Raw genomic sequence first — 21,095 nt, forward strand, 5'->3', positions numbered from 1 at the left:
AGGTGCACACTCTGACATGCTGGTGTCAGGAGCACAGCCACTCCCTCAATGTCAGCAAGACCAAGGAGCTTGTGGTGGACTTCAGGAGAAAAGACAGAGAACACAGCCCCATCACCATCAATGGAGCACCAGTGGAGAGAGTCAGCAGCTTCAAGTTCCTCTGTGTCCACATCACTGAGGAACTCACATGGTCCGTCCACACTGAGGCCATTGTGAAGAAAGCTCACCAGTGCCTCTTCTTCCTGAGATGGCTGAGGAAGTTTGGAATGAACTACCACATCCTCACACGGTTCTACACCAGCACTGTAGAGAGCATCCTGACTGGCTGCATCACTGCCTGGTACGGCAACTGCACTGCCCTCAACCGCAAAGCCCTGCAAAGAGTGGTGCGAACAGCCAGACACATCATCGGAGGTGAGCTTCCCTCCCTCCAGGAGATCTACACCAGGCGGTGTGTGAGAAAAGCTCGGAGAATCATCAGAGACTCCAGCCACCCTAGCCATGGGCTGCTCTCACAGCTACCATCAGGCAGGCGGTATTGCAGCATCAGGACCCGCACCAGCCGACTTCATGACAGCTTCTTCCCCCAAGCAATCAGACTTTTGAACTCTTGATTGCTCACGATACTTATATCACTTTATTAGCCTCAGACTGGACTCACGTTTTATATTTCTCTTAATAACACACTGGCAACTGACCATCAACCGACAGCTGAATGTCAACACAACACTTCATATTCATTTGGGGGGGGGAGGTACAGTGTATTTTTATTGTGTACAGTCTTCTTATATTGTGTATATTGTATATTGTATATTATTAGGTGTATATTGTATATTGTGTTATGTAACAAGATGTGTAAATTGTGTTATGTATAAATCAGATGTTTATTGTAATTGTCATACTGCTATGTTGCTTGGAACTGCATCCAAGACTTTCATCCACTGTTGCGTTTGTGTATATGGTTAAGTGACAATAAAGGGATTTGATTTGATTTTAAATATATATACTTATGCTTCTCCCTTTAAGGACGAGCGCCCCATCTTTTTACACATCCGCCTGCATTCAGGCCGTTGTAATTTACCATAAGTCACAAGCACTTACATTATAAATAAACTCCCTTTCGTGAAGGAGTTAATTCATACTATATGACTATAGTTCATATATTCATTCTGAGTGCTCCCCTCCTGGCCCAACACAAGGGTCACTCACTGCGGCATACTCATGTCGGTCGCCATCCCATGAGACTGCGGCATCATGTTTCCTTTCTGGGATGTTATGTCGTGTAGTGCGGCGTGATCAGTGGCGAATTCTCATGGCCAGCAAAGCCTTCTCTGCTGGTGAAACATGCCAAATAAATAAATATTTTTCATCCTTTCATTCTCAATCACCTTTTTGCCTATGTATTTTTAAACGCTTTCCACTCTTAATTAATCTACAAACAAATAGAGAAAAACAAAAAGTTTATCCAGTCAGAATTTATTCCTTGATGCTTACAAGCAAAGTGTGACAACTGTTTCACAGCAGCGCGTGAGTTTGAGCTCCACCCCGTCAGGCCTTCAGAATTTCCACAGAATCCCTCAACAGTGCAAATGAATGGGCAACTAAAGTTAGATTGTCAGATTCATCAGTCAATCAGATTGATTTATTTGTTCTTGGTGGGTGTGGTCTTTAGGATATGTCCTGGTCGAGGCCTTCTAGCTGGTCTTGAGTGACTCAATCACGCTTTAAGTGATGTACATAATTTGAAAGTGAAGAGCAAAAGATCAAGCTGTCTGACGAGTTGGCTGTCATCACTGCTGTTATTGCCGTTGAGAAAGAGATCCTTATGGATTTAAAAACACGAGATGTTCTGCATGACCGTGTGATTGCTTAATTTATTAAACAGGAAAGGAGGACTGATTTTCACTTCAAGCAAATTGGTAAGTGCTTTTTGCATTGTTATAGCAACATCAGGAGAGTAAAATACCCTTTACTAAGTGTAAATTGGGCTGCTTGAGCATTCAGTGTCGGATCAAGTTTTGAAAGTAGTGCTGCGTTCCATTCAACTCGGAAAGTCGAATTTTACAACTTCCTACTAGGAAAAGTGCAATGTAATGCATCTTTAAGGCAGAATTACAACTTGTAGGCTCGTGCAGAAATTCTCAACTCCGATTTCGCCGAGATGCAGGGGCATGATGTCACACGAACATGTCCACACTCAGGGAGATATACAAAGTAAGTGATAAACATTCACTTTATTAAGTAATATCGATAAATGAGTTTGTTTCCATATTACATGATATTAAAGCTTGTTTAACAAATGCCTGCAGAAACAGGTGTATAAAACATTATAATCTCTTTTGATAATCGTACACCTGAAGCACAAATGCTAGCACTGCAGCACTGTTTATCAGTTGGGTTGCTAGGAGACAACTCTAATGAAAGTCAAACACCTGCTAAGCTAACAGGAGCATTACAGTTGATTCCTTAAACGTCATCTTCCGAATAGCAGGGTATGGAATGCATTTATGGTCGGAGATATCAAGTAGAAATATGCCACAACCAACTTGAATGGAACGCAGCATAACCATGTACCCTGACGAAACGAAATATATTGCAAGCAACATTTAAATCGCAAATATTGTTAGATAGATTTTTCCAGGTATTATAGACCTCCTTGGTAGATTCATATGAAAAATTATGATTTTTGAATTTTTGGGAGACGTTCATTTCACAAAACAGTCATGCTGCAATTAAAATTAGTCTTGCTTGAGCATTAAGTGTCATTTCAAGTTCTGGCTTTCGTGCGTGGACATGTTTTTAAAAATTAAATTGCTATTAGTAGTTAGCTGTGACATAATGTATGCCCAAAGGCATAGGGTGTCTTATTCATTGTGAAACTGTGTTTTCTTAATGGCATGAATCACACTGAAGGCCTAGACTTTAAATGCACGGCCCGCCACTGGGCGTGATGGGATTCTGTTCCCCATATGCTTAATAAACACAATGTCAAGTGTACTGAGTCGTAAGGGAACGTCTCGGTTACGTACGTAACCTCGGTTCCCTGAGACGAAGGGAATGAGACATTGCGAACGCTAGCCGCTCTACAAGACTCAGAGTTCTTGAGGTATGAGTGATTCGCTTGTTCTCAGTCAGAAATAGTGATTGGTCGTTCATGAACGATTCATTCATTTTGAACGAATCTTTTATGTGACTCAGAAGAACGAGTAGTCTCAGAGAGTGATTCGTTCATTTTGTGTTGACCGCGCATGTGCATTGCGCAACCTCTGTTCGTTTGTTACGTGAAAACCGCATATGCACTGTACAGGAAACAGAAATGATTAGTTCACCTTTCAACTCTTTTGGTCCGAGTCATTTGTTCTTTTGTCACGTGACAGCTGTATACGCTATGCATAGCACACACAGGAAACAGAAATTATTAGTTCACCTCTCGAGTCTTCTTGTCCAAGTCGTTCGTTCTTTTGTCACGTGACAGCCGTATACGCTACACACTGCACACACAGGAAACAGAAATTATTAGTTCACCTCTCGAGTCTTCTGGTCCGAGACGTTCGTTCTTTTGTCACGTGACAGCCATATATGCTATGCATTGCACACACAGGAAACAGAAATTATTAGTTCACCTCTCGAGTCTTCTGGTCCGAGTCGTTCGTTCATTTGTCAAGGGACAGCCATATAGCCATACGCTATGCACATACGGCTGTCACGTGACAAAAGAACGAACGACTCAGACAAGAAGATTCAATCCAGAGGTGAATTAATCGTTTGTTTCTCATAATTTGTCCTTGGCTGCATTATAAATGTTTCCTTATTGGGACTATTATCAAAGTTTGCGTAAGTAGACGTGTTGGGGGGATTTGGCTATTGAAAATGTAACATTTTAATTTAATTCTGCTCAAATGAACGAAATGAACTAAACGACTTGAAAAAAGATTTGTTCATTTTGCTGAACAAGACTCAAAGACTAAAGTCAGTAAAATGATCCGATCTTCTTATCACTAGTCAGAAATTCTGAGGAAATAGTGTTTGTGCACCTGCTTTTATAGTGGACATCTTCGCGCCAAAACAGGCGGGGCTCAAACACCATAGCCAATATTAGAATATTGGCGTTATTGTAGAGAGATTTCAACTAGATCGTGTAAGAAGGCACTCCCCATATGCGTTAATAAACGCATTGTCTCGTTCCCTTTGTTTCAGGGAACCGAGGTTACGTATGTAACCGAGACGTTTTACAAGCTGTTGAGCTAAGCCCCGCCTTGAGTTTAGAAACCTACACACACGACCAAATACAAACACATACTCACGTGCGATCACACACTTTTCATACTGTATGGACTGGCATGCCGCACGAGAGGTGGAGAGAAGAAGAGGGGCGGGCTTGAACTACATTTCAACAACCGAGAGTCTGAATCGAACTTAATCAACCTTATTTTTATGCCCGTGGTAAGTTGTAGAAGTGGCTTCCTGAACTTCTGATCGGTCGCCAGCATCAGGTACAGCGTTTCGTTATCTATCTCCATTGTTTCTAATTGACTGACGAGGTTGAACTGAATTATGTTTTCTAACTGACTTTTGTTTTTAGAAGTATTTCATTTGGCTCCCGGCGTCTCCTCCTCGGCGTGGGTTTGAGCGCATATAAACTGAACGGCCCAAGTGTTCGGCTGCTGAATGTAGGCCAAAGGGCATGAACAAAAGAACAGTGACTGAGTGAGTGAGTTTCCTCCTCTCTATTCAGGTCAACAGGGACAGGCTGTGCGCAATGATGATACATTTTTTTCAGAACGATTATTTTTGCGGAAGAAAAGGTTATCTCGTGCGTAGTGCTTCAGGTGTACCATATGCTATTACTATGAATATATATATATATATATATATATATGTGTGTGTGTGTGTGTGTGTGTGTGTGTGTGTGTGTGTGTGCGCGCGCGCGCGCGTATTAATGTCAAGTGTATTTGTTTATATTTAGAATTAGAGAGAGGCAATAAAAAGCAATGTAAATGATGAAATACAATGTTCAGTGCACTGAGCATTTCATTTATTAACATAAATACAGGTATATGTAACTGGCAATCAACAGTTATACACATAAGTTGAAATGAAAACAAACGTGTATTATCAAACAGTGTTTATTGCAGGCTGTCAGGACTTTTCATTCCATACCGTCTTCCATAGAGTCTATGGAATATGAATGGACAACACCTATGCAGGATCATGCTATTGTATTACAAACAACATTAAACCTTTTTTCACTATTTTGTCTTATGTAGCTGTAAGACTACACGTGGAATTGAACTTTTGATTGGTGTTGTTTTAAAACTCCTAAAGCTGAATTAAAATATAATTTAATAAGGTATATCACTTAAAGGAATATTCCAGCAGCAAGAGACAACATCTGTATGTTTTTAAAGTTCTCAGCCTGCAAAACAATATCAACAGTTGAGATGCATCTTTCCCAATAGTTGATCACAAATGTGCACGTTATACTAATAGTAATGTCTTTGAAAAAAATGTGTTTTAATTATATTTGTAAAAAGTTAAACCTTTAAAAATATAATTAAAATACAGTTGTCAGGCAATTTTCTTTCAGACATAATTAGGACCATTGCACAAAGAAATGAGGGCAGGAGGAGAATGACCCCCCGCAGTACGTCCTGTTTAGGGGACACAAGATTATTTCAGCTGTGAGGAATTTCACAAGCAGTGTGTACCTCTGACCTCTGCATACAAAACAAATTGTGAGCCTTTCTGTAAACTCTTATGACTTTAAAACAATTAAAAATGCAGCTATTAGATTCGATGGTTACACTGCAGTCTGTCATAGTGTCATTGTTTGTTCATAGATGTTTAAAACTATATTTAGCGTCAAAGTCAGCTTTATATGCTGTTAAAAGAGAGTTCAAGTGCAAAGGTCATGACGAGTTCATATATATACCGTTCTGATATACATTGGGGTTAGAAAGTCTAAGTCTAGGGGGGGTGGTCCAATTTAAACTTTGTGAAAAAATTTTTTTTTGTGAATAAATATTTTAGATTCTGCTCTATAAGTCACTCAATCATTCATCATATGAAAGCAAACATGGGACATTGACGTTATCTGCATTGAACAAAAGGTCAGATTTCCTTGCTTGCATTGAATCACACAAGATGTTCCTTGGAACATTCTTAAATCTTTAAATTCGGGGGCAAAATAGAAGCATTATCATTAGTGCTCTCAAACTAACTTCATTATTTGAATGCGTTACTACAAATGGAAGAGTTGGAACAGCCAGATGGTACTGGACAGACAATGTCGTTGCTGTTGTTTTTGACCTTTTTGATGTTTCAGTCACCACTCTTTGAGCTTTGTTTGTGCCTCTTTGGCAACATTGAATGTTTTGACAGATGTTTGTTGTACATTTTTGCAGTGACATGGAGATGCAGCATGATCCAGATGTGCAGTTTAAACTGGCTTATCCAGACTCGGGAGGAATCGACCCAGTTCCCAAAACCAGAGTGAGGGGCCAGTGGTCCAGTAAAGTAGAGTTTATCTTGGCTGTTGCAGGACAGATCATAGGTTTAGGAAATGTGTGGAGGTTTCCATATCTGTGTTACAAGAATGGAGGAGGTTTGTTGGCTTCTTGATCATTTCTTTTAGCTTTTGAAAGATTATTTTTTTGTTAAAATACTTTCTTTATCCCATCATAATATACAGAGACAACTAAAGTAAATATTTGTAAGTTGAGTCCCTCAAAAGGTGTGAACACTGTGTGTCTCTGTGCCACTATCAAATCATTTAAAGCCTTTATAGAATTTCAAGATTTTGTTTTGTCTGTGTCTTACACTAGTATGGAAAATGAACAGTCTATCTCTGTACACACAATCTCTTCCAAAAGTAACAGCTGGACCTTTCTTTTTTTTAGGAGTGTTTTTCATTCCATATGTGGTCTTTCTGTTTGCTTGTGGCATTCCACTCTTTCTCTTGGAAACTGCTCTGGGTCAGTACACTAGCCAAGGGTCTATCACCTGCTGGAGGAAGATCTGCCCACTATTTGAAGGTGAGCCTTCACTCTTATGTCAGTATTAATATGCAAAGAGAAATATGAAAGACTTGTTACTCTAGAAAGCAAGCAAGCAAGCAAGCTAGAGAGTAAGTGCTGTTGTGTGTCAACCATTGTGATGTATGTTTGCTGTTAAAATGGCATAGTTGTACTTGTAAACACCCCGTACACTGCATTAGTGAACAATAGTGATTTGAAATTGGAGTAGCTTTCTGTGTTTAAAGTTGTTAGATAAATTTGTGCTAAGAGTTTGAAACTTAACATTTACTTTTGTACAAATTACAGTTTTTTTTTTTTGTTTTTTTGTTTTTTGATTTTTCCCCTTTTTCACCCAATTTGGAATGCCCAGTTCCCACTGCGGTTTTTAAGTCCTCGTGGTCTCGTAGTGATTCGCCTCAATCTGGGTGGCGGAGGATGAATCTCAGTTGCCTCCGCGTCTGAGACCATCAACCCGTGCATCTTATCACGTGGCTTGTTGAGTGCATTGCCACGGAGACATTGCGCGTGTGGAGGCTTCACGGCATCCACCGCGGCATCTGCGCTCAACTCACCATGCGCCCCACCGAGAACCACATTATAGCGACCACAAGGAGGTTACCCCATGTGACTCTACCCTCCCTAGCATCCGGGCCAATTTGGTTGCTTAGGAGACCTGGCTGGAGTCACTCAGCACACCCTGGGATTTCGAACTAGCGAACTCCAGGGGTGGTAGCCAGCGTCTTTTACCACTGAGCTACCCAGGCCCCCAAATTACAGTTTTGATGAAAGAAATTCTCTCCAATAGGGTGTTCTTTTGCATTTTTATTTATAAAACATTTAGTATTCCAAAAAATTTACATATCAGCTGATTTATCTTCTCACAACGGAGAAGAGGAATCAGCTGATGTCCTCATTTAATGTGATTTGTTTTCAGAATGAGTTTGCTTTGGGGAGGTTTCATCACATAATCTCATGACTCAGAACACAAAAACCCTTTTTACAGAAGCTGTATTCCTCAAGTGTACTTCTTTTTACTTACAGTTGCTAATTTTCCATTTTCCCAAGCAGTTACTTTGGCTTTTTGTAGAATGTGCAACCATCTTTAGCTATAAAGAATTTACACTGAATTATAATTTGTTGCAACATATTTTATATAAGTGATATAATAACTGATAAATAATTAATATATATATATAATGTAATAACAATATTTCAAGTATATAATTTATGTACAGGCATTTCACCCTTCAACAGATTCACTTTAAAAATTCAAAGCAATCTATTACCTTTCAATTAAAAGACTGGTCAGTTACTGTCAGCAAAAGAAACATGCAAACAGAGAGGATAAATAGAGCTTTAACTTGCTTTTCTTCAGGCCTTGGTTATGGGAGTCAGGTGGTCGTCTTATATTCCAGTATCTACTACATCATCATTCTGGCCTGGGCTTTCTTCTATCTCTTCTCTTCTTTCAGTGGTGAATTACCATGGGCTAGCTGCAGGAATTGGTGGAATTCAGGTAGTGACAAAGCTAGTTACTCTATATCTGTGATTTGCAAGTTTTATGGAGAATTCCAGCTGATTTCCATCTGTTACTGCTATACAGATACCTGTGTCGAGTTTGACCGAATGGAAGGGATAAGAAACATGAGCTTAATGGTGAATGCATCATCGCCTGTCAAAGAATTCTGGGAGTGAGTATTAGCAAATCCCCAGAAGATGTTAAATGATTGATTTTACCGTATTTTGGGGGTTACAGATCTGTGCCAGATGAATGGGAGATTATATAAATAAAGATGAAGCCACCAAAAGTATAGCAATTTTCAGAATTAAACATTTGATTTGAACATATTTGAACAAGTAATGAAATGGTAATGGTAGAATTTAAAGTAATATTTAAAAACTGATAAAGTCATCAACATTTCTACAGTGAATATACATTTTCCTAATTGTGCTATGCTCTGATATATACCTGATATGCTTAGCAATCTCTATAAAGTGATTTAAAAATCCTTATGGATCACAAAAGACTGGAATTGCCATGGAAATCCATGGTCAAAAGGTGTGTTCACCCTATGTGATAGTGTACTAACAGTATGTGTAACCATAATTTTCCAGTAAATACATACTGTTTTGTTTCATGAATTTGGAAATGAAGATTTACAGCAAAATTACAGCAAAGTGTGTTTTATAGGAGGCGAGTATTGAATATCACCGGCAGTGTGAATGAGCTGGGCAGTTTGAGGTGGGAGCTGGCTCTCTGTCTCCTGTTGTCCTGGATCATTTGCTACTTCTGTGTGTGGAAGGGAATAAAGTCAACGGGCAAGGTAAGCACCAATTTTTATGCCTAGAGGAATTATGTAATTCAGTCTAATTGCATATTACCTCAATACTCACAGGGGCTGTTTGTCACCTCTTATGATACCACAAATGCAGCTCAATGGACATTTACACAGTGCAGCTGATGAAACATTTTCATAAATTTGAATCAGGTATTGGTGGATAACAAAAGAGGGCAATTCCTTCGCTGTGTCTTTCAGGTTGTATATTTCACTGCTACCTTTCCATATGTAATGCTGCTGGTGCTTTTGATTCGGGGTCTCACGTTGCCTGGAGCCATTAATGGCATTCACTTCTACCTCTACCCTAATCCTTCACGCCTTGCAGATCCACAGGTAAACAAATCTGGAGACATAGGACCATTCATTTCAAAGAGTGATATTAGTAGTAGATAATGTTGAAGTCACTGTTTTGCACAAATTGCACTCACATAAAGCAATTGTTTTTAAGGGTGGTCTCCCCACATCATGGCCACCATACAACCCCCTGGAACCAGCTGTATGCTACTCATGTTATCTTGGTAACCCCCCTATTATTAGATACTTTCGGTTTCTGAGTATTTCTGGCAAACTTGTGGATAATTTGTGACAAAATAGCTAATTTGCATGCAAAAATATGAACTTACTGCAAATTCGTATTAATGCTGGCAGAATTTTCCTGGAACAGGATTTTTTCAAGGGGGTTGACAAATACGCCTGTATAAGATGTTGCATCTATGGTAATAGGTGTCAGTATGAAGTCCAAGACCTTTATCATATCTCCCAGTGAAACCCAAATAAATGATATTTAGTGCACCTTTAAAGGGATAGTTCACGCAAAAATGAAAATTCTCTCATCATTTACTCACCTTCATGCAGGTGTGTATGACTTACTTTCTTCAGCAGAACACATTTGAAGTAAATTAGAAAAATATCTTAGCTAAGAAGGTCCTTAAAATGCAAGTGGATGGTGATCTGACCTTTGAAGCTCCAAAAGAACAGACAGTCATTATAAACGTCATCCATATGACTCCACTGGTTAAATGAACGTCTTCTAAAGCAAAACGATCACTTTTGGTGCGAAAAATATAAATTTTTAAGTACTTTTTAACTATACATCATCACTTCTTGTCAGCAGCAGTACACGTGTGTGATGTAATCGCGTTGGCATGTTCTCGCACATGCGACACACCCGAAGAGCAGCGCTGTTTACAACTGAGTAGGAGGAACGCTGTACAGATTCTTCATTGGTTTTGGTTTAGATCTGTATTTGTTTCTGTTTGTTTACTCAACTGGGTGTTTGTGTGCTCATCCTGGATGTCTCAATGGAGAGAAAAACATGATTACATCCATAACATGGATGTAACGCTTTCTCGTGAATGCGCTGCTGACCGAAAGCAATGATTTATAGTTAAAAAGTACTTAAATATTGATATTTGTGGCACCAAAAGCGATCGCTTAGCTTTAGAAGACATTAATTTAACCAATGGAGTCTTATGGATGACATTTATGCTGACTGTCTGTAATTTGTGGAGCTTCAAAGGTCTGATCACCATCCACTTGCATTTTAAGGACCAACAGAGCTGTGATGTCCTTGTGTTTTTCTTCAAATGTGTTCTGCTGAAGAAAAAAAGTCATACGCATCTGGGATGGCATGAGGGTGAGTAAATTTTGTGAATTTTCATTTTTGGGTGAAACATTCCTTTTAAGGACAGTAAGTTGCACATTCATTTTGTACTACACAAGTATTTTTTTATTTTTTATCGTTTTTAACTAATGTCCTCAGAACATTCTTTAGCATTCTGACCAATGCATTGCAATGCCTTTTATTTTATCATAACTTCAAATGTAGAGTTAGAATAACTGCCCTGGATTGATCTTGTTGAGATAACTCAATTATCCAAGTTTTTGTTGGCTGAAATAGTGATAAGTTATATTAACCATTATAATCAAAAATCAGAAATATAAGTCAAGACAACTACTAGAAATGGGGGAAAAAATCGTTTCAATGATGCATCACGATTCATACTCATACAGATTTCAAAAGAATCAGAATCGATTCTGAGTTCAGTTTAAATCACGGCAGAGCAGTGGCGCACGCCAAAGACAGATGTAGAAACAAAGATGTGCGTTAAGTGCATACACTAAAGTCAAGTGCACAAACACGACTGTTTGCAGACCAGCTGTATCAAACACATGACCATTTGTTCCCAAATGAAACTACGATCCCGAAATTCTTTCACAAACCCACGCAAATAGCAACAGGAGAGTTTATTCGTGATAAGCCAACAAACAACAGGAAAGACGAGCTCGCACCCATTATTGCACTGATTTGCCCACAACGGGGGAAAACACAGAAGAAAATAATGACGAGGCTGCGGTTCGGGAGATGTTGGTGATGTTTTCATTTCATTCTTTTTTTTTTTCTTCTTCTTTTTTTTTATGCCTTTCTCTACTCTGGTGCGCTCTCCATTTCATCAGATTTTGCTTTATTGCTGGTCACTCGCTTGTCAGGACACTGCGCACACCTGATGATAAAGGTTTGAAATCCATCGTAGCTTTTGCGACGGGATCGTGCGATCTTCTTACTCGCAGAGCAAACAACTGAGACACTCTTTTAAACTATAGAACCATTTATTTAATCTTGTGGATGTTCCATGTTTTGCTCACAGCTCATACTGAATGTAAAAGGCCAGTTTATGTAATGTGACTCTTTCTGATTTTTTAAAACAGCTGTTAAATAAAAAGCTGAGAGGGAAAAAATAGAGAGTAAAAAATAAATTTTTAAGAAACTGAAAAAAGAAAGAAATTGAAGGACAAGATGCATTGTGATGCATCGAGAATCGTTTTTAATCGAATCGTTACCCTTTGAATCGTAATCGAATCGTGAGGCCAGTGAAGATTCACACCTCTAAGAACCATCAAATGGCAGGTTATTTTACCTCTGACAATGAGATAGGCCTAACTACTTTTATAATTATCAATAATATTAAATGATCATATTAGTCATTGAACTTCTATAATCAGTTTGAACTGAGTTAGAATGAAGTTGATTGAACTAAGAAAGTCAAGTTTACTCAAAAAGGGCTTCATTTAACAAGTTATATTAATCTGTCATCTTTATGTTCTGTTTAAACAACTCTACCTTTTAAGTGGACACAACTTAACATTTTAAGGCAGCATGAACACAATTTTTTTGTTTTCTTACAGTGTGGTAAAATACACAGCTAAGACCAATAATCAGTGACATCAAGTCGTTCAGATAGGCTTGTTAAGCTCGGTATTCCTCAAAGACGCTTTGTGTGTCATGTTTGTCGTGTGTCTGAAAGTTGTGCTCTCTCTTGCCCTGTAGGTGTGGATGGATGCGGGAACACAAATTTTCTATTCCTACGCTCTTTGCATTGGGTGCCTCACAGCTTTGGGAAGCTATAATAAGTACAACAACAACTGCTACAAGTAAGTGAACTCTGATCATTGGAAACCACATGGCACCTAAAATAAACTAGAAATTTTAATTAGAAACATCCATACATACTTTTAAATATATTTCTTCAGGCAGCGTGTGTAGAGATGCACGGTTAAGCAACATCAATAATAAATGTAGTCTACTTTTTTTTTCCTCCCCTTTTTTTCCCCAATTTGGAATGCCCAATTCCCAATGCGCTCTAAGTCCTCGTGGTGGTGTAGTGACTCGCCTCAATCCGGGTGGCAGAGGATGAATCTCAGTTGCCTCCTCGTCTGAGACCATCAATCTGCGCATCTTATCACGTGGCTTGTTGTGCACGTTACCGTGGAGACGTAGCGTGTGTGGAGGCTTCACGCTATTCTCCGCGGCATCCACGCACAACTCGCCACGTGCCCCACCGAGATTGAACCACATTAAAGCGACCACGAGGAGGTTACCCCATGTGACTCTACCCTCCCTAGCAACCGGGCCAATTTGGTTGCTTAGGAGACCTGGCTGGAGTCACTCAGCACGCCCTGAATTCGCGACTCCAGGGGTGGTAGTCAGCGTCTTTACTCTCTGAGCAACCCAGTCCCTAATGCAGTCTACTTTTTATTTATTTGCTGTGTGGTTTTATTACAAAAAAAATAAAAATGCAACATTTTTATAATGATGAACAACATAAAAACAAACAAATTAATGTTATTGTTAGAACTTTCTTTTAAACAGGAAATCAATATTGACAATATTTACTTCAGTAGTTTAAAAGTCACTTTCCTTGTCTAATTGTAAACATATTATACCAAAGAAATCTTTAACATAATAACTTAATCCACCTCTTTCCAATTTGCCTTTTCTGCTGATGCCGACGACCTCTAATATAGATGCAACTTTTCACGGCCCATGAAAAGAATTCATGAGGGTAGAATGAGGTCCTGCCCTACATTTTTTCAAGTTGAACATCCTGATTCACTTGGAAATACGTCACATTATAGAAGTAAAATGGGTTGCGAACACCATTTCATGTAGACTGTAACACTTTGACTGCGATGGGTTTTGATTGCATGTTTTCTCTTCTGCCTGCAGAGATTGTGTTTATCTGTGCCTGCTGAACAGTGGAACCAGCTTTGTGGCTGGCTTTGCCATCTTTTCAGTGTTGGGCTTCATGGCTTTTGAGCAGGGAATCGATATTTCAATGGTCGCAGAGTCAGGTAACTTAACTTTTGAAGTAAGTCAGGTCACTAAACTATAGTGTTTCCTGTATGTCAGTTTGTGACGAGGAGGGCGGGGCCGGGCTGTGAGTGCGCATGTCTGGCCCCCAGTCGGGCTAATCAGCTGAGGAGAGGGATAAAGCCGAGCCAGATGCGGCAGTTTGAGAGAGAGAGCCACATGCAGCTGACATGCGTGTTTATGTTTGTGTCTTTTTAAGTTTTCATTAAACATTATTTTGATGGTTCAGCCGGTTCCTGCCTCCTCCTTGCCCATCCTAACCTTGTTACACAGATGTTTGGGTACTTTCAAAAGATTTGCACATAATCTTCCTGCACTTTAAGTTTCAGCTAATTTCTCTTATTTTGACAGGTCCTGGTTTGGCATTCATTGCATATCCAAGAGCAGTAGCCATGATGCCAATGCCTCAGCTATGGTCCATATGTTTCTTCATAATGATCATTTTACTGGGGCTGGACAGTGAGGTGAGAACACAAAGTACTTAAAAACCCCATGAAACCAAAATTGGAGTTTTGAGTCCACGTGTGTGTGACTTTGATGCCATCTATATGCTAGTGTACTGCGAAATAGTGACAGAATTAACTTTTAGCAGATATACGCATTTAAAAATAAGCCATTCTCATCTAAGTAAACTGACCATAAATTACTCATCTTGTAGTCATGGGCGTATCTAAAGTTTTGTCTAATAAAATGCTACAAAAAAAAAAAAAAAAAAGGCTATTGGCAATTCTTTTTTTAAAGGGATAACCCCTTCAATATGTTCCACATATTGATTTTGATATGTTTGTCAAGTCATTTCATGGGGTCTTTAAAGGGTTAGTTCACCCAAAAATCTGCTGAACGCAAAGAAAGATTTTAAGAATATCTCAGCTATGTTAGTCCTTTCAAAACAAGTGAATGATGGCCAGAAATCTGATTCAAAAAGCAGATAAAAGCAGCATAAAAGTAATCCATTAGACTCCAGTGTTTAAATGCATATCTTCAAAAGCGATATAATAGGTGTGGGTGAGAGACAGATCAATATTTAAGTCCCGTTTTTACTGTAAATCTCCACTTTCACTTTCAGATGTAAAAGTGAAACTAAACAGGAGCCACATGTGACTTTCAGACTTTCATTATAAATAATAAAAAAAGGACTTAAATATTGATCTGTTTCTCACCCACACTTATCATATCGCTTTTGAAGATATGGATTTAACCACTGAAGTCTTATGGATTACTTTTATGCTGCTTTTATCTGCTTTTTGGACCTTCAGATTTCTGACCACCATTCACTTGTATTGAAAGGACCAACAGAGCTGAGATATTCTTCTAAAATTCTTCAATTCTTCATTTGTGTTAAGTAGAAGAAAGAAAGTCATACACAGCTGGGATGGTATGAGGGTGAGTAAATGATGGGAGAATATTCATTTTTGGATGAACTATCCCTTTAAGGAAACTTTAAGACTTATATTAAAAAAATGTTCTTGGTTAAATGCAACTTAACATTATCTGACACTCTGCCAACCACAGATAATAATTTGTGTCCCTTAGTTTGTAATAATAAACAAAAAAATGTGTTGATAGAAATCCACTTAAAATCCATGTTGCCCGATAGACTTCTATTCTAAGCCCATAACTGTCAATTTTCTTTTTTTTTCTTTTCTTTTTTTTTTTTTTTTACAAAATAAGGGACAAGTTGAAATAATTCTAAGTAGTAGTAATCAAGAGACCTTAGTCCTTTTATATACTTTTCATATACCTATATACCACATATATATATGTTTATATACCTCACTATCTTTTTCAGTTTGTGGGTTTGGAAGCTCTCATGACAGCTATAACAGACATGAATCCCACCTTCTTCCTCCAAGGACACCGTCGTAAAATCTTCCTACTCCTCATCTGTGTGGGCAGCTTCCTCATCGGCCTCCTGATGGTGACAAAGGTGATTATACTCATGTTCTATACTTTTTCATTTTTCTGGGAGTTATTTTCTCCGAATCAGCTCACACAAATAATGTTAGATTTTGAATCATGGACCTTTTGATGTTTTGTTTTTTAATTCTGTCTTTTGACTCCGTCTTACCCTAAAATAATATGAATCCACTCTCAAAAAAATAGCTCTTTGGCTGAACTTGATTCAGTTGTGGACAGTGGTTCCACGTGTTTGAAATGAGTTTTTCTCAACTTAAAATTGCTATGTAATCTCAACACAAACACGTTGTGTAGAAAGAACTTAGTTGAATTGGGTAAACCCAACAAAATTAGACATGTCAATGTAACTCAAATAAATCTTTTATTTCTTTATGTACTAACAAATGAAAGTGAATCTTAGCATGCTAAATAAATGCTGGTTGGAAGCACTATAGAGTGTAGTTCATTAACTATTCTATGGTTAGCGTGGCTTTTGCTCATCAAGGCAAGCAATTAATTTCATGTGCGACATCATCCTTTCCTCATCGTTAGCTCAGGTTCCACTCTTCAGCATAATGGTAACCCCCACAACTCCAACATAACAGAAACTCTTCTAAATCTCATCATAACAAAGTAACAAGATAACAAGTATCCCCTTTATATTCATCTTGCACAAAAACACAAACTTACACTTGATTTTAACATTTACTCTCCCTATCGAGTCTCATGCAAAGCATGCTGGGAAATATAAATCCCATACCCAGTTTCATCAATGCTAAGGAAAATTCCATTTTACAAATTCAAATGGATAGAATGCAGTGAAATCAAGTTGTGAAAATGTTTTCTAGAATTGCATTGCTTTAGATCATTTTAATGAAATAAATTGAACAAGCAGCAAAAATACTTTTTTGAGTGCAGTCTATGTGATTATTTTTTCCCCTCTGCCCTATAGGGTGGCTTGTATATCTTCCAGTTATTTGATTACTATGCCTGCAGTGGAATGACCCTCCTGCTATTTGCCATTGCACAGTCAATATGTATTGGCTGGTTTTATGGTGAGAATACACAGAACACAAAATATATGGTTTGTAGGAATGGTTTGTGTCTAGACAGGATTATTTTGTGGGTAATGTGTTTAACTTGCATGAAAATGTTACAATGCAAAAAAAAATAATTGTCCCAAAATATGCTTCATTTTCTTTATGCAAAATATAATAAATTTTTTCTTTTTGGTTTTGGGGTGAAAGATGACTAGGACATTTGACACGCTTCTTGGTAATAATATTTTAAGTAAAGGATTATATACAGCAGGTGGTAAAATTAAATTGTGACAGGGCGACCCTGATGTGAAGCAGAGGGATTCAATACTCAGCGGTTTATTTTATGTAATGACTGGCTGACTGTACATGATCCCACTTATTGCATGGCTCCTTACCAATTAAAATAAATGGATATAGCGATTTAACCCTTTAAGCTCGGATGGGCGGGCCCGCAAGAGAGAAAACAATTGTCAAAATATTAATACCTACACTCTTGACCTACACAAAATAGGTATTGTTTGAAAGCTTAAACGCAGTATGGCAGTATGGCCAAAACCGAACAAGTGCTTTGAAATTTGCAGGCAAATCAAAAGTGTTCCGAATTGATAATTTATGAAAAATTTGCACTGTACATATTGTAATCAGTATAAACATCAAACTTATCAAATAGCCACGTGTCATATGTTGTTGGAAAGCTCTGAGTAGAATACAACCACCCTATTTGTTTTATTCACAGACAAAAATATAGTGAGTAATTGCTTAGTATATGTCTTTGACATTTATGTTTCATGTGAACAGGTGTTGCTCATTTGCCGTGTTTTTCACTTATAACTTTACAAAAAATAAAAGAGCATAAATTATCATACCATTATGTAGAGGAGGCAATTATCTTTCAAACAAGCCCACATAGAAGGTAATCAGATGCATAGATCATTAGATAATTGACACGAAGCACAATGTGCACAGGGCACACAGCATCTGGCTATCTGGCATCTTGCAATCTGTCTGAAAACACTTTTGCATTCCTGGATCAGATGACGTCATCGGAAATGATGTACCATTATGGAACGCTAAACCAATAGGATTGTGTTCAGATCAGTGCAAAAAGTAATCCATATTTGGGTAGAGACATGTGATTGGTTACATATAGCCACCAGGAGATGGTGCCAAGTACATGACACAGTGATGACTCAGATGGCACTCATTCTGTGAAATCTCATTACTAAAACCATGTCTGCATGCTATGCAAACCTTTAGTCATTGTTGTGCAATTATTATGATTTATTTGTTTGGAGAGGCTTTCGGACACTTGGAGACATTTTTGTACACTAGGATAAATTATATTTGTAATGCTATAACTTTTGGTTGCTTTGTTGAATCAACATAACATTTTACTCAGTTACAGTTAACATCGTTGGAAACAAAACTAAAGTTTTTCGGAGCTACCTCTTACACCCTGAGATATATAATGTCAAATCAGAAAAATAAGGCTGAGAGTCTCAGAATTTATCATAATCTATATCATTTTTTTTTTTTAAGTTTTCTTTACATTGATACCAAACACTTAACCCTCCTTGTTTTTTTGTGAAGTTATAAGCCTTTCACTATGCCACTGAAACAGGAAATCTTTAAAAACACCCTCAGAACTTAAAGGGTTAACGGAAATATCGATTTGAGAAAGAGACCATGGAGTGACATGCTACATAAACTTGCTATGTTGGAAATTCCCAGGACAACAGTCAGTTACACAGTTTAGCAGTCAATATACAAAAGTATCCAATCAGAATCATATGTTCCAGAGAGCCATAAATTACCACAGTACCATACATTTATTCTAATCAGGTATGACTCAAGCAGCCCTTTGCTTTAAGTTGCTTGTTCAAGGACACAGTTGTTCTAGACATTTTACCTATATTTTTAACCTGCAGCCTTGTGTTGGCAGCCCAGATTCTCAAATAAAAGCCTACAACCACCACACTATCATACTGTGTTTATAGTAAAGGTTGACTGATGAACACAAAGAACTGCACGCAAAACTAGCAAGCAATACTTTGTGTGTTTAGGTAATTTACTTTAGCATTTTTTCCTTTGTCTTTTAGGTGCTGACCGTCTATATGAAAATGTTGCAGACATGATTGGTTATCATCCTTTGCCGCTAATGAAATACTGTTGGAAGTACATCACCCCTATCGTGTGCACAGTAAGTACACTTTACTCTCAGATCCACAGCCCTAACTGATGTGTAGTATAGGTGTAATCTTTGGAGGTCATATTGGCCATGTGCACATTGTACTTTTTATAGAAAAACAATCAAAGCCCCTTATTATGTCTTTGACATGAATTCAATACATTTTCTTTTGGCTCCTTTAGGCCACATTTGTCTTCTCTTTGGTCAAAATTACTCCAATAAAGTTTAACAACACACTTGAATACCCCTGGTGGGGCTATGCTGTTGGCTTGTGGTTCACTCTTTCTTCAACATTGCTGGTTCCCATATGGATGATCTACATCCTCCTCATCACCCCTGGTACACTAAAACAGGTAATTCGTACATGATTTACGATAAAAGAACATTAGATTACATTTAAATGGTGTAAACAAGTGTCTCGCTTTATTGCTGCTGACCCATTTTTGGGTTAGCCACAAAGAATGTGGTAACACCATCTAGTTAATCTTTTGCAAGGATTAAACTCTATACTTTCACATTTTTCAGAGATTGCGTATCCTCTGCACTCCATCAAATGACTTGCCTTTGACATCAGAAAGACAAAAATAGACCCTGTGACCACATCATGAAGTACAACATGTTCTGTCACTGCTAGAGAAGCATTTGAAAAACACATCCTTCGGCTGTAATTGGGGCAACTGTAGATATCATTAATGCCTCTGAAGATAAACATTCACGTGAGATTTCAAGAAGGCAGCATGGACTGTAGAAAAATATATACAGTATGTTTTTAGTGTTACTGTCTCAGTTATCAGGCATCTAAACTTGGGTTGCCTTAAACTGGAAATGAGTTCCCATGCCTAGTGCACTAATTTATGATCGAGAAGCTTTTTATAACCGTCCGGTCATACACTTACCAAGAAAAATGTAAGCACAACTTCCATGTATTAGAACTGTATTTTAGGGAAACTCTGTTATCTTCAATGTCATCCTTAACTGTGACAGATAGGTTACATTTTGGATTATCCAATGTTCATTACAGTTGGTATATGATTAAAAAACTTTAGATAATATGTGTTATTTACAGTTAGAGAGACTTCAAACTGCTTGTAATGGTTTAACCAGAGTGGCTCGCTGTCTCTTGTGACAGAGTTGCAAGGCTTGTTTGGTTCATTAAATGAATGGTAGAACATAATAGTATTTTAGATTTTGTTAATATTTAAGAATAAGATTGTTTTTGTGAATTAATCATGCTCCCCGTCCTGTACTGTGCCGATGGGCGATGCATGTGTTTTAGGAATATTTTGAAATTATATTGGGGATTACTATTTTACATACTGTATGTTAAATGTTTGCTCAACATTTTCTCAACAATACATATAATTATGTCCAAACAGAATCATATTTTATGACTTAAATCTACTCTCAATGAACAGTCTGTCTTTTTGTAAAATGCACATTTTTAGGGAATATCTGTAGGGCATTTAAGCTTAGATGAACATATTTGCATACAATGAACTGATGCACTAAAAAGGCCAGTGTTTGATAATGTGCCATAAGATTTTAATAAATGTTATTTTTGAATCAACAATTAAAATGACTGAAAATGAAAAATAATTTGGTAAGATCCACAGGACCTTAATGAGCATAATTTGCTCTTAAACAGTTTTATTCTTTCTCTCTGTTAAGACTTTGGGTGGCATTTGTTAATGAAATTAAGCCATACTTTGAAAAACTCTCTGTGTAGCTAGGAAAACACTTGTCAGTTGTGCTTATTTCAAGAGTTTTAGTTGATAGTCATAATTTTTTTACAATATATGTGTGTGTGTGTGTGTGTGTGTGTGTGTGTGTGTGTGTGTATATATATATATATATATATATATATATATATATATATATATATACACACACACACACACACACAACAATTAGTTATGGTCCTCAAATCTGATTGGACGAGAGACATTCCTTGAGTGCTGATGTCTC

At 37.9% G+C, this 21,095-nt stretch overlaps 2 protein-coding genes and 1 pseudogene across 5 annotated transcripts in view; 1 reads left to right on the forward strand and 2 right to left on the reverse strand.

The window, feature by feature from the left end:
• The window catches only part of LOC127446102 (sodium- and chloride-dependent GABA transporter 2-like), a 498,776-nt pseudogene that overhangs the window by 24,271 nt on the left and 453,410 nt on the right, over positions 1-21,095 (reverse strand).
• On the forward strand, positions 4,105-20,965 carry LOC127446092 (sodium- and chloride-dependent GABA transporter 2-like). 3 transcript variants are annotated; one of them, XM_051706748.1, is made up of 15 exons: positions 4,105-4,493; positions 4,586-4,707; positions 6,405-6,604; positions 6,900-7,034; positions 8,392-8,707; positions 9,208-9,340; positions 9,554-9,688; positions 12,684-12,787; positions 13,863-13,987; positions 14,358-14,470; positions 15,796-15,933; positions 16,855-16,957; positions 19,042-19,142; positions 19,313-19,483; positions 19,656-20,965. In XM_051706748.1, exons 2-15 carry the CDS (start codon positions 4,685-4,687, stop codon positions 19,716-19,718), a joined length of 1,860 nt encoding a protein of 619 aa, XP_051562708.1. In that variant the 5' UTR covers positions 4,105-4,493; positions 4,586-4,684; the 3' UTR covers positions 19,719-20,965. The 3 variants fall into 3 exon arrangements, with proteins under 3 accessions (XP_051562708.1, XP_051562707.1, XP_051562709.1); XM_051706747.1 differs by having other exon boundaries at positions 4,106-4,493; positions 4,583-4,707; XM_051706749.1 differs by lacking the exons at positions 4,105-4,493; positions 4,586-4,707 and having other exon boundaries at positions 6,382-6,604; positions 8,392-8,532; positions 8,620-8,707; positions 19,656-20,860.
• Positions 5,014-21,095, reverse strand: part of LOC127446097 (peptidyl-prolyl cis-trans isomerase FKBP5-like) — a 41,325-nt gene continuing 25,243 nt past the window's right edge. The window contains exons 11-12 of one of the 2 annotated variants that reach the window (XR_007898144.1): positions 15,779-15,918; positions 5,014-6,582 (exon numbers count right to left, since the gene is read on the reverse strand). Coding sequence is in view for 1 of the 2 variants with exons in the window: in XM_051706758.1 (XP_051562718.1) it covers positions 15,880-15,918 (39 nt within the window). In the remaining variant the exon portion in view is untranslated. The remainder of the gene's footprint in view (positions 6,583-15,778; positions 15,919-21,095) is intronic. The other variant, XM_051706758.1, reaches the window with a different exon arrangement.

This window comes from Myxocyprinus asiaticus, chromosome 9, assembly GCF_019703515.2.
Source record: "Myxocyprinus asiaticus isolate MX2 ecotype Aquarium Trade chromosome 9, UBuf_Myxa_2, whole genome shotgun sequence".
Lineage (NCBI taxonomy): Eukaryota > Metazoa > Chordata > Actinopteri > Cypriniformes > Catostomidae > Myxocyprinus > Myxocyprinus asiaticus.

What these genes read in the sequence shown, in the direction of transcription:
- LOC127446092 (XM_051706748.1), top strand. Translation starts at nt 4,685, where the DNA reads ATGAACAAAAGAACAGTGACTGA. An exon ending in GTGTTACAAGAATGGAGGAG is followed by an intron (nt 6,605 to 6,899) that starts GTTTGTTGGCTT and finishes TCTTTTTTTTAG; the next exon opens with GAGTGTTTTTCATTCCATAT. An exon ending in CCTGTCAAAGAATTCTGGGA is followed by an intron (nt 8,708 to 9,207) that starts GTGAGTATTAGC and finishes TGTGTTTTATAG; the next exon opens with GAGGCGAGTATTGAATATCA.